This window comes from Patella vulgata, chromosome 4 (genome assembly GCF_932274485.2).
Source record: "Patella vulgata chromosome 4, xgPatVulg1.2, whole genome shotgun sequence".
NCBI lineage: Eukaryota > Metazoa > Mollusca > Gastropoda > Patellidae > Patella > Patella vulgata.
In genome coordinates this window covers 75638833-75655672 of record NC_065882.2, presented here as the reverse complement: position 1 = coordinate 75655672, position 16840 = coordinate 75638833, and the positions used below count along the sequence as shown (strand labels likewise).

Below are 16840 nucleotides of genomic sequence, written 5' to 3'. Positions count from 1 at the left end.
AAATAGGCTAATTAAGGCGGGCAAGCGCCATGAAGTGTGCTATGAGGGCTATTTTAACCTGACGACCCAGGAGACTCAGAATGTCACACAAAAGCGAGAAAACTAGAATTATAATTAACGATAAAAATCTAGCCAAACATTAAAATTTAAAGAGATCAACTGTTTGGACTAGAAATAGGTATCAACTGTGTACGCACCGTCTACGAGAATTGCCGATCGTTTGATTGACAGACGATAACTTCACCCACATATTCTCGATTATCAAGTAACATTCTCAATGGCTATGGTACCCTCGCTTAGTAGGCCGTTTATCACAAGTTTCCGGTAGTGACGCCAGTGACTAATGGTAAACGTTAGCTTGGTCGGCCATTTCTTGATTTAATTTTAAATACAAGCTGTATCCAAGCCATCCGATAGTCTGCAGAGTTGATTTTGAGCTTGTCATGTAAATAAAGGTCTAATTAATATTTTCTATAACATCTGAATCCTTAATAAAGACTTGCAATAGTCAGATTTAGCACTTGCATAATGTATGTTTAATTGACGCGGGAGGTTAAAATGGCTATGTTAATATTGACAATAAACTGGTGATAAAATTATAGATTATATCATTTTTAAATATTGATATTCATTTTCTTTCTCGGTGGCCTGCGTGCTGATTTAACATTTCTTTAATTATTGTTACAAAATCTCAAATATTTATATTTAACTTTGTGTAACAAAAGGACCCCATACGACCTTTCGAAACAATAGTATCAAATCAATTATCGGTTATTGCACCAACATTTTATTTATAATTTCAAATGCAGGGTAACTCCACAACACACCATGGCATGAACTACCACACGACACAAATTCGAGAACACAACACACCACAAACACAATCGCAGGATAACCACACAACAGACTACAGAACAAAAATACAGAGTAACCATACAACACAACACAAAACATCACAACCACACAACACAACACGACACAAATAACCACACAAAACATCAACACAAAACATCACAACCACACAACACAACACAACACAAATAACCACACAAAATACAGAGCAACCATACAACAAAACCCAAACCATCACAACCACACAACACAACACAAATAACCACGCAAAACATCAACAGAAAACATCACAACCACACAACACAACACAAATAACCATACAAAACATCACAGGTAACACAAATCGGGTTTGGAGTTAAACCGCAACACCGGGTTTGAAAGGGATGTTTCTGGTATTTGAACCTACGATTTTCTGTTTGTGAAACTGAAACCGTGGCGGTGAGACATCTAGTCACCTAAAGTCTCTGATTGTCGTTTATGTTTTGGGTACAAGATGGCCGAATGATTAACGCGTGTGTGTTGCGCCATAAGGTCTGTCATTGAGTCAAGTTGCGCGGTTTCGATTCCCCGATTGTACGTGACAAGGAGTATGGTCGCCTGCCCAACCACGTGGGTTTTCTTCCGGGTCTACCGGTTTCCTCCCACTGCATTGAACCATATGTTAGTCCCGAAATGACCTAGTTTGTGTCGAGTGGAAGTTAAACCACATCTCTCTCTCTCTCTCTCCCTCCCTCTCTCTCTCTCACACACACACTCTCTCTCTATCTGTGAAAAATGCAAATTTCGGTACTAACATACGGTTCATTTTATTTCAATTAAACTCCTTGTCACGTACAATGACAGACCTTATGATACAGCGCTCACACGCTCACCATTCGGCCATCCAACCCCCCGGAATTAAACTCGTTAGAGATTTTAGTTTGAAAGGATTCAAGATAAGCGAAATGCTGATGATTATAACAAATTACGAAATCTATATAAATCAATAAGATCCAATGATTTCATTTTACCGCTACACAGTCTACACTTGGGAAAACATGAGATGAGAAATTTAATATTTTATCGAACTATTTCCGAGTTATATAAGACCGGATACCGCAACCTCTGCTCTTCTGCTAAAATAATAAATGGTTAATGCCTCATTGTGGTAGTTGTTAGGGAAAAAAACACGCAGTAGTTTATAAAACAAATTCAATCATTTAATTATTTATTTATTTTTTACTGCAGTTGAGTTGGCGAAGAGAGAAAGAGAGAGTGTGTTCCTTATTTGCATTTACTCGCACAGGGTTCTCGTTCATTCCAGGAGGAAATTGGTTAACACAGAGAAAACCCACGAGGTTAGGCAGGTCACTGGAATCGAGACAAAACTAAATTACTTCAAATCGCATTATTTTCGCCCTTAGTTTTTGGTCCCATCCGAATGACTAGACAATATCCATGCAAGGTAAATGACAAGGGGAAACCACGCTGGGAAATTCGGGTGAATTCTCTCGACCATCAACCCGATCGAACCCGGAACTCACTCACTGAGCCCCCCACCCCTCCCTTGAGGGAACGGGAACGAAGAGAATTTTGAGTTGACTGTAGTTGTTAGCAAGTAAACAAAAAGTAATCGAATCTGACTGTAGTATTCGGATTTTGTATGAAACGTTATTGAAAGAGGTTTATCGATTCAATATTTTATATTACACACCTTAAAGGAGCTTAATCGCTAATATTTGGCACCTAGAAAGTGACCGAAATGGTTTGCAACGCATATAATAATGTAATCTGATTGTATATAAACTGATTTACATTCAATTGTTTCTGTTTTGACTCAGTCTCAAATGAGTTAGGTCCAGCGAAATACGGCATGAGTCTCAACCAAATGCCAATTTCCAGCGTCTGGGTATTCCAGATAAGAAGGGTATCAACGTTTGACATGAGTTGTTGAATATGTCTAGCCTCGTTCTCTCTGGTCACTTGTTACAAGTGACGTAGTCTCGGTCACCCAGAACCTCCTAGTCTTCAACATACGGAGGGTCTGGGAAGTCCATTGCCCATGCGTAACCGGGAGTTTGGTTTTTAATGTGGTTGATTATCCAGCCTCTTTAGCCAAGACAAGTAAGAGTTGCGCCCCTTCCCACAATAAATCCCATAATTCTTGCATTAATATAAACAAACATGAATCGTGACGACGAATTAGGATTAATTTTAAAAGCATAGATATGGCCCATGAAGAGAGAAATTTTACAATAAAGAATTAAGAGTGTTAGATATTGAACTCGCATGCAATCAAATGGATTTTTTGAAATGACATTCTTAAATTAATTTCATGGGCGTAAACATCTTGTTTTAAGAGGAGTTACCTCCCTTAGACATTGTTTATGATAATGTGAAAGACCGGATTATCTAGCCAATTTTTCTGAAATGTTGACAACCTGTCCAGACTAATATTCGTAGAATATTTTTCTGGATGATAGAGACTACAAGTGACGCTGAAACGCACAATAATTTTTTATTTTGTCTTAAATATTGGATACCAGAAGCCTACCTTTTCCCGGTAAGATTACAACATCAATGTTGATTTGAATTGACAAATAAATCGTGTTTTCAATGTGTAAGAGAGAGAGAGAGAGAGAGAGAGAGAGAGATGGGGCTTAACGTCCACTCGGCACAAACTAGGTCATTTCGGGACTAACATATGGTTTAATTTTATTTCAATAATTCGCTTGCGCGTAGGGGTCTTTAGCAGTGGGAGGAAACCGGAGGACCCGGAGAAAACCCACGAGGTTGGACAGGCGATCCTACTCCTTGTCACGTACAACCGGGGATTCGAAATCACGCCAGTTGACTCAATGATAGGCCGTATGATACAGCACGCACGTGCTAACCATTCGGCCACCCACCCCACCCCCTCAATGTGTAAGACTTTGGATGACATTGGGTTAGAGACTTAGCTACTTTAAACTAGTGTTTAGTTTAATTGCTGTGATTATTGTTATTTTAAATTATCTACACACGGTAACTCTACACTATGTAAAATAGTCTGGGTGGGTTCAGACAATATTGTATCAACAAACACAAATTTGGTCATTGTTATTAAGGAATTCCAGGACAACAACAGACAACTCTCAGGCCATGATGTTAATTAATAATCTGAAACCTGATAAAGAAAGGGGCATTGTATTCAAAATGTCAACCTTCGTCTTAAATGTCTTTAGAACGATTGATTGCCATTGAGGGCAATAGAAACAACATCGATATATAATCGACTTTACAATAAATCGATTCGTCTTCTTATTAGTGCGCTACCGGTTTTCGCCAACAAACAGCCGTGCATACATAAATCAAGGAAGGGACTTTACTGAATAGGGTTACGTACAAGTGTACGACCAGGACAAGACTAATTTGGACCTTATATTTAACCAGCTAGCTCATATTGGCACCGTAGTCGTTCGGATGGGACGAAAAACCGAGGTCCCGTGTACACATTGGCGTGCACGTAAAAGATCCCATGGCAGTTGGAATTCGATATAAGAGTAAGCCGTAGCGCCGCTGCCCGGGCAAAATTTCCCTCATAGCACACTGTATGGCGTATGCCCGTCTTCATTAGCCCAGTATAGGAGCAGAACAGTAGGACGTTAAACCCCCATTTCATTTCATTTCATATTGGCACCGGGAGTCGCATTGGCTCTGTGACTAAGACGCCGACTCGCAAAACAACAGGTCTCGGGTTCGCTTCCGGCGTAGGCCGAGAAAGTTCCTTGGGATTTCCCGGCGTGATTTCCTCTCGTCAGTGGTGCAGGATAGGGGGCCTGACAAGGAACAGCGTCTAGTCGTTCGGACGGGACCAAAAACAGAGGTCCCATGTACACATTGGGACGCACATAAAATAACCAATGACAGTTGGAATTTGAAATCAGATTACAGACCGCGGTACCGCTGTCCCGGCAAAAACTTCCCTCATAGAACACCGTATGGCGTATGCCCGTCTTCATTAGCCCAGTCAGAGCAAAAAATATGGAGTTAAATGCTATTTCATTTCATTTCGTATTGGCACCAGTTAGTACCAAATTAAACCTATGCAGCGGAAAACGTCATTGACCGATACGTCGGTAGATAGCTACCTACACCAAAGGCGTTTTTGTGAGTCGATCAGATTAGGTTTTGATTTGCTAGTACGATTTGGTATGATTTCGATTTGATTAGCTATGGTCCACAAATGTGAAATTTGATAATTACGATTTAGTAAGATGGCTGCCATCACGGACACCGATCAGAAAAAAAATTGTCTCTGCTAACATGACGAGGGGGGCGTGTGTTTCAAGTGTAGTCCAAGTTACCTACAGAGTACAGTGACACTTCTGGCACCCAGAGGGCTTAAAATTGCTTAGAGCCAGAGGTGATCTAACAATCTTTTGGACTATAAATTTAACATTAAACACATCAAATACGTTTTAAAAAACATTTTTTATGGAGAAAAACAACAATAAGCATTAAAAATTACTTACGATGTCGAACATTCCGCCATTTTGAAAACGTCAAATCTAATCGCCTAAACACCTCCTGGGACGATTAGGTTGATTTGCCTAATCAGTTGAGTTAAATCGTCTCACAAATGTAACGATTAGCATAATCAACTTGGTTCACAAATGCGTATAATAGCTAATCGGTCTAATCTAATCGGTTCACAAAAACGCCTCAAGTAAGCATAGGACTTATTAACCAGGACTACTCAAATAAATGAACTTATTAACCAGGACTACTCAAATAAATGAACTTATTAACCAGGACTACTCAAATAAATGAACTTATTAACCAGGACTACTCAAATAAATGAAAGCGACATTGTTCTAGATGGGCGTTTCCTAAATTTGGGGTCGGTGAAAACATCTGGGTGTCCGCGAAATCAAAGGGGTCCGCGGGGTTACTCAGACAATCAATTTAAGTAGTTAATATTAGAGTCACATTAGAAATTGCGATTGTATTGCTTTGGCGTTGATGTGCCAGGTTTCGATCTGAATGGCTATCAAAATGGTCCAAATTCCAAAGTACAGAAAAATGCAGATGTGGAGGAAATGAAATGAAATGAAGGGACAGCGGCGCTATGGCCTATTCTTATTTCGAAATCCAACTGTCAAGGATTCTCTTACGTGCACGTCAATGTGTGCGCACAAACTTGTTTTCCATCCTATCCGAACGATTAGACATTCTCCGTGCTAGATCCTCCACCCGACACTACTGACAAGGGAAAACCACGCAGAAAATCCCGAGGAACTTTCTCAACTAACGCATTAAGCGAACCGAGTCAGCGTCTTGCCATTCATATAAGAAATTTTAATTGCTAATTACTATACAATTACTAGTGACCTTGCTGTTTAGGTTTAGGGTTCAGGTAAAAACTACACGGGATAAATAGGTTAGGTTGAGGGTTCGGGGGATAAATGGGTTAGGGGGCTGAGGTTAAAACTACACGGGATAAATAGATTGGGTTGAGGTTAAAAACTACACGGGATAAATAGGTTAGGTTTAGGGTTGAGGTTAAAACTACGGGGGGATAAATAGGTTAGGTTTGGGGTTGAGGTTAAAACTACACAGAGAAAAATGGGTTAGGTTTAGGGTTGAGGTTAAAACTAGAGGGGATAAATAGGTTAGGTTTAGGGTTGAGGTTAAAACTACAGGGGGATAAACAGGTTAGGTTTAGGACCGAGGTTAAACATTTTCAGTGGCCGAAATGTCGGAGGACGAAACGTCGTACGTTCGTCTCGTATGGCATTTGAAATTGAATTCGACCTTGTATCTAAAGTTCGTGAAGCGAAAGAGATTGGGTTTAAGGTCCAAGCAACACAAGCCAGGTCACTTCGTGGCTAACATATGGTGCTTAATATGTTATATGGACCCAGAGCAACAAACTCACGTGTTACGTAAAAGCTTGGATCGAAAACACGCGACTCAACTGGACTCAAAGATAGGGTTAGGACTATAAGGTAACCTACTTTTCAAATGAAAATAGGTTGTTAATAGAGACTTTTGGCAAGTGGAATTTTTCACATCCGTATCGCGTATCCGTATCATCACGTGATACGTTGCGTCAATGTAGTTTTAGAGTTTTGGCAGATTTTCGCGTCGCGTACGTGTACCTCGATCAGCTGAGCTTAGTTCTATTACAGCATGATGACAGATATCTACCAAGATCACCATCAGTACTAGTCGCTGAGCTATTAAAAAAATTTAATGTCAAATCTTATTAAAAAATCTTCGACTTCGACTCGATTGCAATTTTTGGTTTCACTAAGGTATCATTTCAAAAAGTTTATACCCCTTTACCACAGAATAAAATCATTTACAGATTTGCAAGGTTCCGCCTCCCTAAATTTAGCACGTAGATCAACCATCATGGTTAAAATCACATCAAATATACACGTTCGTGTTCTAGAATACACAAAGATTCATAAAAACGCCATGATACAACATTTCAGAGAGAGAGAGAGAGAGAGAGAGAGAAATGGGGTTTAACGTCCACTCGAACAACATTTCAGCGTCTAAAAGAAGCAAAAAAGACGGTAAAAGGACACGGCAATGTTATACGGCCCTTTTCCGTATGAAAGCTGTTCGATACGTGCTGCCGTATCCGTGTGCCGTATCACGTATGAGAAATACACACACATTGATGACGTCACACGCAAAATCCATACGGATACACGATACGGACCAGAAATTTACGCTTGCCAAAAGTCTCTAATAATGGAATTATTTAAGCCTATGACTTTCATCAATGGCTGAATGTAGGAGGCACACAAATCAAAGTTCTATTTTTATGATTCGTTATAAAATATTAAATCCTGAAATCTATGCCACTTGAATGTTTTGAATGAAGGTAATCTTCATCAATAATGGAAGTCTTTTAGAATTAATAGCATAATTTAAAGGGGGTCCCCGAGTTATATCATATCACAGTGAATAGAATTCAATTTCATTTGACACGATAACGAACTTTAACTAGTATTTTAGAAATCCTGTAGAAGTCCCGATGCCAAAAAAATCGCTACCATTCGGCAAACCTCAGCGGACTCCGGTACCCCATATCTAACCTCGGCTGTATGGCGGTAACGGGGGTTGGATGGACGAATGGTTAGCTGTATCATAAGGCCTGTCATTGAGTCAGCTGGCGTGGTTTCGAATCCCCGGTTGTACGTGACAAATGGTCGCCTGTCCAACCTCGTGGGTTTTCTCCGGGTCCACCGGTTTCCTCCCACTGCTAAAGATCCCTATGCGAATTATTGAAATAACCATATGTTAGTAGCGAAATGACCTAGTCTGTGTCGAGTAGACGTCTCTCTCTCTCTCTCTCTCTTTCTCTCTCTCTCTGTATGGCGGTAAGTAATATGTAGCTACACTTATACAATTGTGATGCGGCTACCGGTTTACTTATTAGGAAAACTTTCCGCTTTTATAAAGAAGTTTTCAAAATGACGTCGTTGGAAGAGTGTGTAGAGTTTTCATTGTCCTTTGTTTAAAGAAAATCGTATAAACAGCTTCAGATAAAGCACTCTTCACAGGCGTGTTCGTGGATGCCGTCATTTTTAATCCGAGAACTTTTAAAGTAGTTTCAATGGCGGAATTCGTCGTACAGCCGAGGTTAGATGCAAGGGTACCGGAATCTGGCGAGGTGTGCTGAATATTGGGAACGACAAATCTCTAATGGGAATATCAGTCCAAAAATGGTTCAATATCGTTCAGTATTTACAAAGATGTGTAGAATTGAAATTTCATCAATCTCTGCTGCTTCTCAAGCCGGAGCGCAACTCATTCCGCCTTTAATTAAGACGCCGAATGAGACGTCACTGGGATAACTGTCAGTAACTGTTTATCAACAAAACCACATGCCCGTGCTGTAAAAGTTACCGTAGTCTGTAAACACGTGACTACTGGATGAATACACCGGGAAAGTCATTGGATCTATGACTATGGTGTAATAACTCGTGCGCCATTTTATTTGTTTACAGCGAAGACGACAGTTACTCTTATAACGTCACAGTCGGTGTGTTAATTTGTTAATTAAAGACGATACGATTTGTACGTCTAATTGAGCATGGTTAAGATTCAAATAACACATTTATAGAATAATAAGTGCTCTGGTTTATTACACTGCGACGTTTCAACACGATTTTACAAGTCACACTATAATAAACAATACTAATTGTTAGTCCATAAAGATATGTTCCAAATACTATGTGTTATTAAAAGAACACGTGGTTAAGATTAATTAAAGATACATTATGGGAGATTAGATAAAGAGCTGGCAGTTCTCACTATAATATAAAAACTAGATGATTTAAATGGAATATGCTGAAAATTTCAGTCAAATTGATTCAGTCTAAGCCGAGAAAACCTTATTTTAAAAATGTTTTCTCCTCCCACTGCTAAAGACCCCTACGCGCAAGCGAATTATTGAAATAAAATTAAACCATATGTTAGTCCCGAAATGACCTAGTTTGTGTCGAGTGGACGTTAAACACCATTTTTCTCTCTCTCTCTATTTTAAAAATCACTGTAGCCTCGATTGTCATTGTTACCGCTGTCACGTTAATTAGCAAAGTCTCGATTATCCAATTTTGCCTTAAATCATCAACGGACGTTGAGCAGCAGATTGGATTAAAGTCTAAAGAAAATCGGACACATAAGATAGCATTGAGAGTTGATTATGGTCTTTTCATGTTGATAAATGTCTAATTAATAGTTTATATAACATTTCAGACCTAAAGGAGGACCTGCAATAGGCAGATTTACCTCTTGCATAATGCATATTTAAAGTCGCTACATAGTAAGTAAGATAAAAGGATATATAATGAGAATCTGCAACGACCAGGCTTCCTATTTAGGACAAAATGATTAAAATATAAAAACGAAACGAAATAGGATCTGTGTTTTAATAAGATTGTATTTAAGATATTCCTTTGTACAGATTCTCCTGGTGCTTTGTATTTAAACGAAAACACGACTTCCCGTATCCAGTGATGCTTGGCAGAGCCCACAAAAACAAACCCTCTGACATTGTAAACACAATACAATCAGAAATTACTTAACAAATTCACATTGATTAGTTTTAATTATTTTGGAAGTATTGCTTTAAAAGTGACCAAAAGTTAAGTAGCCCATTTATGTCAACGCATTAAGTGACGTACTAAACATGAAATAAATATTTGATTACAGTTGTCTTTGGACTTAATGGCTTAGAAGTATGTTGATTGAGTTTCTAGGACAACACTGTTAATAATCTATAGGTCATGATTTAAAATATAAAATAAATAAATATTCCTTTTTCAAAAATGCGTTCAGAAAGTAGATTCTTACAGGTGGCACGGGGCGGGGGTGGGATGGCCGAATGGTTAGCGTGTGCGCGTTATATCATAAGGTTTGTTATGGTGTGGTGTCGATTCCCCGCGCAAACGAATTATTGAAATAAAATTGAACCATATGTTAGTCATGTAATGACCTGGCTTATGTCGAGTTGACGCTACCCCCCCCTCTCTCTCTCTGTCTCTTATAGATAGCAAAGAAGAACAATAATGTTAATAAGAGTCGATTTAAGAACCCTTCCGCCAAAAATGAAAACTAATTCTGACCTTATTGTATCCAGCCAGAGTGGGTGTAATCTTAACATCTGGTTTCTGTTCTAGACACTAGCTCCATCCCCTTGAGAATATTCATCATCTTAGTTCATTAGATCTGAGTAGTGGCGTACAGAGGTTTGGCAGGGCATATTTTAACGTGCCTTGGAGCACATCCATGCTCTGATGAGCGAGAACTGTACTTTGGTGAGCGAAAACCGTGCTCTGATGAGCGTAAACAGTGCTCTGAGAAAAAAGAAAGCGTGCTCTCAGAAAGTTTCAGTTTGGGTAAAAAGGCGCTTCAGGTATCATTGAAGAGAGGCCCATCATTGTTTTGGCAGTGACTTCGTCCAGTTTCCGCAGATGTTAACGCTAGAGACCCTGCATTTTTCAACAATAGAATTAACGTGGCCGGGGGGGGGGGGGGCGTGCTCCGAGAAAATGTCCTTAAAATAGACCGAAGGTTCGGTGATGGTATGCCCATTAGATTCCATGTTCCTGAAGCAACGACTGCAAGTATTACAACACCTTCATAAGATGTACGTAGTTAAAGCGAGAGCAAACCTTCTATTGAAGATGATTAGATTCAAGACTAGAATTTTATGTGAGAATGGAAGACATTTTAAATCTGAAAGAACAGCTAGGTTAACAGCGATAATTTCAAATTTCAAACAACTTAATTTAATTTTACTGCTTGATATGACGCCCCCTGAACTGCATGCCCGGTGTTGTCGTCCTCTCTCGACCATCCCCCACTCTCGATCTGGGTTTGAGTTCGCATTATCCTACCGGTACCCTATTACAGACCATGTTATCACAGATTTATCACCCAATAATACATTCTACAGTAGATATCGCTTGTGTGATAAATTACATAATCTGAGGCGATATCGCTTTCCATGAATTTGATTGATCAATTAAAAAGGAACTACTTTCTTTTATTTCAAGGGAACCACTTTCTTTTATTTCAAGGGAACCACTTTCTTTATATAAAAAGGAACTTTTTTTATTATTAAAATGAAACTATTTTTATTTAATTGACCTTGAAGGAAACTCTGGGTCAATATACAGGACATTTAATTTCCTTGTGGAGGGTTTGTTGGCGTATGGGGATGAGGATAATCAGGGGCGAATTGGGGCCGGAAACCGGCCCGGGCTCCCGTGTCGGAGCGGCCCCTCCACGGGAAAATTTTTAAAAATGAACCCCAAATATGCGATTTGGTGGCATATCTGATTATAATCTCTGTCAAATAATATATCTTATAAATCGATTAATTTAGGCCAAAATCCCGACCTGCAAGCAATTTACCAACCATCAACCTGTGAAATTATCATATCGTCATATTATTAATTAACATATTATCATTGTATCGTCAAGAGTCAAGAGAATTTAACTGGTTAAAAAATGGGACTAGTTGAGAAAAATTTTACCATTTGATTAACCAGTTAGGAATATTGAATAACAGGTGGCCTTGACGGAGTGGGAGCGGACATGCATAGGCGTACGTACGGGACACAATTCATTTTTGAATTTTTGGACATGGGAGGCCATTTCCAAATTCTGTAATTTCATCTCTGAAAATAACGAGTTAATAAAAATGTTTTTAAACACCAGCCTCAGGAAATCGTCTCACACTCATATTCAGCCAGCAGACCAGCTTTCATCAAATTTTGCTGAGGCCTTAAAATTGAATATTTTGGGAGTTACGAACCATCGGCAGACGTTTCTGGCGTATCCCCACAAACAGGGTGCAGGTGACTTAATAATTAGTAAATTTGCGGGTGACAGTGTCGGGTGAATCCTATGAAATTTTCGGATGAAATTAGGAATTCCGGCCCACACCCAGCACAGAAAGTCTATTCTACCAGCCCATTCCAGACTCCAGTGATGGCGTGGCGGCCAGTTAAAGCCACCGGCCACATACAACATGATCATCATCGCTCCATGGCCGGTCCAATACCCCCCCACCCCCAATATAATGTTCAGCAGAAAAGTTTTTTTTTGAGACTAATTGGACAAAATTATTTTTTTCATCTTTTGTCCGACCGGCCCGATGGTCCAATCCGCCCCTGAGGATAATACACTTCCACAGAAAATAAACGGATATACAAATCGCATTGAAGTGCCGGATATAGCATGAAAACAAATTAGACCTTATGAGCTACCTGCTAATAATAGTCCGAATATAGCAATCAACTACTCCTTCAAATAAATAACATAAAAATACATCCCGCATATTTCCTTGGAAACGACACAAACTTGTCAAAACTTTACATCGAATGATGGAATTTTACATAATAGCCGTGGGCAATAAAATCTACAGTTTGTCCTCAAACATTGTCATGACGTATAAATAGACCGGTGTTGCTTTTATTGATCGTTGAAAGGAAATTGTAAAAGATTTAGCATGTATTCAAGACACTGACAAATACACTAAGCTAGAAGTAATTGAAAAATAATATTTCTTTTAGTGTTTCAATGTTTTTTATGTTCTGTATAATGGTATGTGTGGGCATATTTGATTAATTTTCTCATTTGTTATCATGGATGGGCAAAGCGTACACGCAAGGAAGTTAGAGATCTATGTTGGTTTATTGCTTCGGATGAAACGAGAAAATGAGGCCCACACGGGGACGAACACGTGACGATGCTTACTGCTGGAGAGAGAGACAAAGAGGTTTAACGTCCACTCGTCACAAACTAGGTCATTTCGGGATTAACATATGGTTAAATTTTATTTCAGAAATTCGCTTGTGCGTCGGGGTCCTTAGCAGTTGGGGGAAAACGGAGGACCCGGAGAAAACCTACGAGGTTGGACAGGCGACCCTACTCCTTGTCACGTACAACCGAGAGAGGCCTTGAAATATCCCGAAGCTTCTTCTCGGTCCAATTATTGAAATACAACTGAACCAAATGTTAGTCCCGAAATGACATAGGTTGTGTCGAGTGGACGTTAAACACCCCCTGTCTCTCTTCGGTATTACGTCATCGCCACCATCTTGGAATTGTTACGCCGATCGGTGCGATTCCTGGTCCCCAAAATTAGATGCCATGTTTGAACTTGATGTTTACCAGTGAGTTATACAGGCTCTAATATGCAAAATAACGTGTGTGTGTCCGGAGAGGGGGGGGGGGGTAGAGGTTCGGTATTCCACAAATTATACGGATTTAGGCGAATATAACATTAAGTGACATTCACCGGGATTTTTCGAAGGTTATTTGTATACGAGCACCGATATAACCTGCCATTTTAATGTTGAATCAGTTTAAAAAAAAACAACCCAAAAAAAACAAACATAATGAATATTCATACGAATAACAATTCCCTAATTATGGCGGTATTCATGTTGTCACGCCCTTCTGTCATGTTATGGTTTGTGTTGCATCAACCTATTGTCATGTTAATACATTTTATGTTTTTCACAAGTTGGGTATTTTTGTGTTTTGTTTTTTAAACCTAAGTAACAGATGTTTATAAATAATGACATACGTTTTTCGGTATTAAACTTCTAATTAACACATTTAATCTAAAACAAGAGACTCGTTAACTTTAATTTATTCTAGTGTTCTTATCAAATAATTAATCTCCGTTCATTCAACAGGTCTATAATATATAGCATTGATTTAAAAACATGGCTATAACGGTTTTCATGAAATCAATATCTCAATGATTGAATTTAGAAAATAAATTCATGAAATCAGTATCTCATGATTGAATTTAGAAACTAATCTTATGTGATTCAGTTTGTTTTAATATACATGTATTACGTCTAGACAATGAATATGTGATTTTCGATGACTAGACGGGAGAACGCTAGATCGATGACGGTCCTGCACATTTTTTAGCACATATGACGTCATATTACGTGGATTGTGGGTTAGGGTTAAGGCAAGGGTTGAGACCTGTAGATTTCGTCAGAGCCTCAAGATGTAAACAAGGCTAGGGCTAACCCTAACTAAAGCCTAACCCTTGCCTTAACCCTAACCAACAATCCACACATGACGTCATATGAGCAGGACCGCCTCCGATCTAGCGTTCTCCGACTAGACGACTAATTATTTATTGTTTAAAGGTCGAGAGCGAGACATTAAGTAATATAGTGTAACAACAATAGGGTCGTAGGCGCGAGTGATTTTACAATATATTACGCAATGTCTTAAGCTCCAGACCATTAAACGACTTAAAATACAGACACTCCGCACGTGCTTTTACAGCGAAATACGTCACGCGAGTCCAATATTTCACTAGTATAAATAATGTACGATTGGCAAGTTGCCCTAACGATTATTAGAAATAATGGTACGCCAACATCAAAGGGTGACGTCACATCTGTATTTAAATTATTTTTTTTAATTAGCTTTCTTGACAGTCATAATATTGTGTATGAATTTACGTGTCTTTTTAAGATATTATCAGGTCGGATTTCTAGGTGACTATGATTTCACAAATCTCAAATATGTATCAAAATCATCTGAAACATTTATCAAATGAATGTTTAAATTGTTCGAGCAGCATTTAGTAACGGAATGAGAATAACAAACAACTCGATTATTTGGAATACAAGTTACTTGGGGGATTTATATTGGCGACGTTTCGACGAAGGTGTTCTTGTCTTTAACAAGCAAAGAATGGATGTTTATATAAAAACAAGTTCGACTCCGCCTATTGAAAAATACGTGTTTTCCATCGAGCTTTATCAAGTTCTGCATGGCCATGAACGGTTGCTTGCGGTCGTGAACGGTTGCTTGTTGTCATTAACGGTTGTTTGCGGTCATGAACGGTTGCGTGCGGTCACGAACGGTTGCGTGCGGTCACAGGCCAACTGAGCCTGAAGAGAAGAAAAAGAGGATCCGAGCGGCGATTAAATATCGTATGGTGCTAGCACCTTGAAGCAAAACCTGGGTGATTCGAGGTCAGTGAACTCGGACCAATTTCAAGAGATCATACCACGACCATCGATAAGTAAAACTTACCCCTTTTATTATATTTCCACAGATATTATGATCTGTATGTAGTTCATCGGTTCGATAATACTGTAAGATGGCTGTAAAAGCTCCTGGGTGGCGGTCAAAGAAGTACTCGTCTGTATCCCCATCCCAAGTTTCGTCGGATTCCTGGAGATGTGCTAGAAGAGCTAATCTGGTACCGGGTTTCAGTTCCAATGTACTCTTCAACGTCTCAAAACGAACGCCTCCAACATTTAATCTGAGCCGCCGATCTCCTAATTTGTCTGGTGTGTCCATTTTTCTTCTTTTTTTCTAGGTTTAAATTTACGTCAAAACGAATAATATATCCTCCTTTTCCGCCATAGTATCACTATAATAATTATCACATTAGTTTTGTAGGCACGACGTGGGTTTATGAAAGAGATGTCGATGATTTAAAATTAAAGCACAACACGTGTTGATTCTCCACGACGACTCCGCGTTCGATAAACAGTTTAACAAATGGGCCGAATTCAACCCCGCGGTTAATTACTGGGCAGGCATATCAAACGAGAAGCAATCACCAATCGTGTTGATTGTTTTCTCATTAGTACAGCTAGCCTTTTTAACTCACTAAAATCAATTGGCTTTTATGGCACACTCTTCGTTGATGCCAATTGGTAAAAAGTTTTGCGCAAGCACAGTTAATTGCTAATTGCTCGAGAATTCGTAGTTCAACCACAATACCTTCACCAGCAATACATTTCATTAAATAAAAGATCCACACTGTTTGTTGATATACAGTAATTCTGTAATTATAACTCGACGAATTGATCCATTTCAATCAGGTCTGAAATCTGAAAATTATACACGTATGTTGACATATTAAAATGACAAATAAACAGACAGGTTTTTTTTTTAACAAAATGGTTTCGTTTTTACTCATAAGGAAATCTGATAAAACAAGGAGAGCGGATTAAATTGGAATCCACTAAATGATGCGATGACTACCTACCACAATGTTCCATAGAATAGAAAGAGATGTTGAGCTCACCTTACCACTGCCTGATCAGCCATATTTATGGAAAGCGATCACAGCGTGCTAGGAGCACGAAAGTATCTCACCAGACGACAATGCCGTTTTCCCGAGGGTGGATTGACATCGATAGATCGAACATTGAGAACAATACAGCACGGAGAATCAATGGTGTGACTTAGCAGAAGTATATCAGAAAACAAAATCGCAAATATTAAAATATGAATGATTTAAAAAAAAAAATTATAATATTTTGTCGACAATATTATTTTTTCAACACGAAATACCTTAGCAACGGAGAATTGTTGAAACCGTAGTTCTGATGTTCTGATAAGATCTTGTCTCAAGTAAACAGATACATTTGATGAATCCATAGGAGGTATTACAGCGACTGCATTCCAACACAAGTGCAACATAGAATTGAAAATTATG

At 39.0% G+C, this 16840-nt stretch overlaps 1 protein-coding gene across 1 annotated transcript in view; it reads right to left on the bottom strand.

Moving 5' to 3' along the window:
* Positions 1-16223, bottom strand: part of LOC126819296 (potassium voltage-gated channel protein Shaw) — a 46741-nt gene extending 30518 nt beyond the window's left edge. The window contains exon 1 of the mRNA XM_050547277.2: positions 15421-16223. Coding sequence (XP_050403234.2) covers positions 15421-15690 — 270 coding nt within the window. The 5' untranslated portion in view covers positions 15691-16223. The remainder of the gene's footprint in view (positions 1-15420) is intronic.
* Positions 16224-16840: the final 617 nt, after the last annotated feature.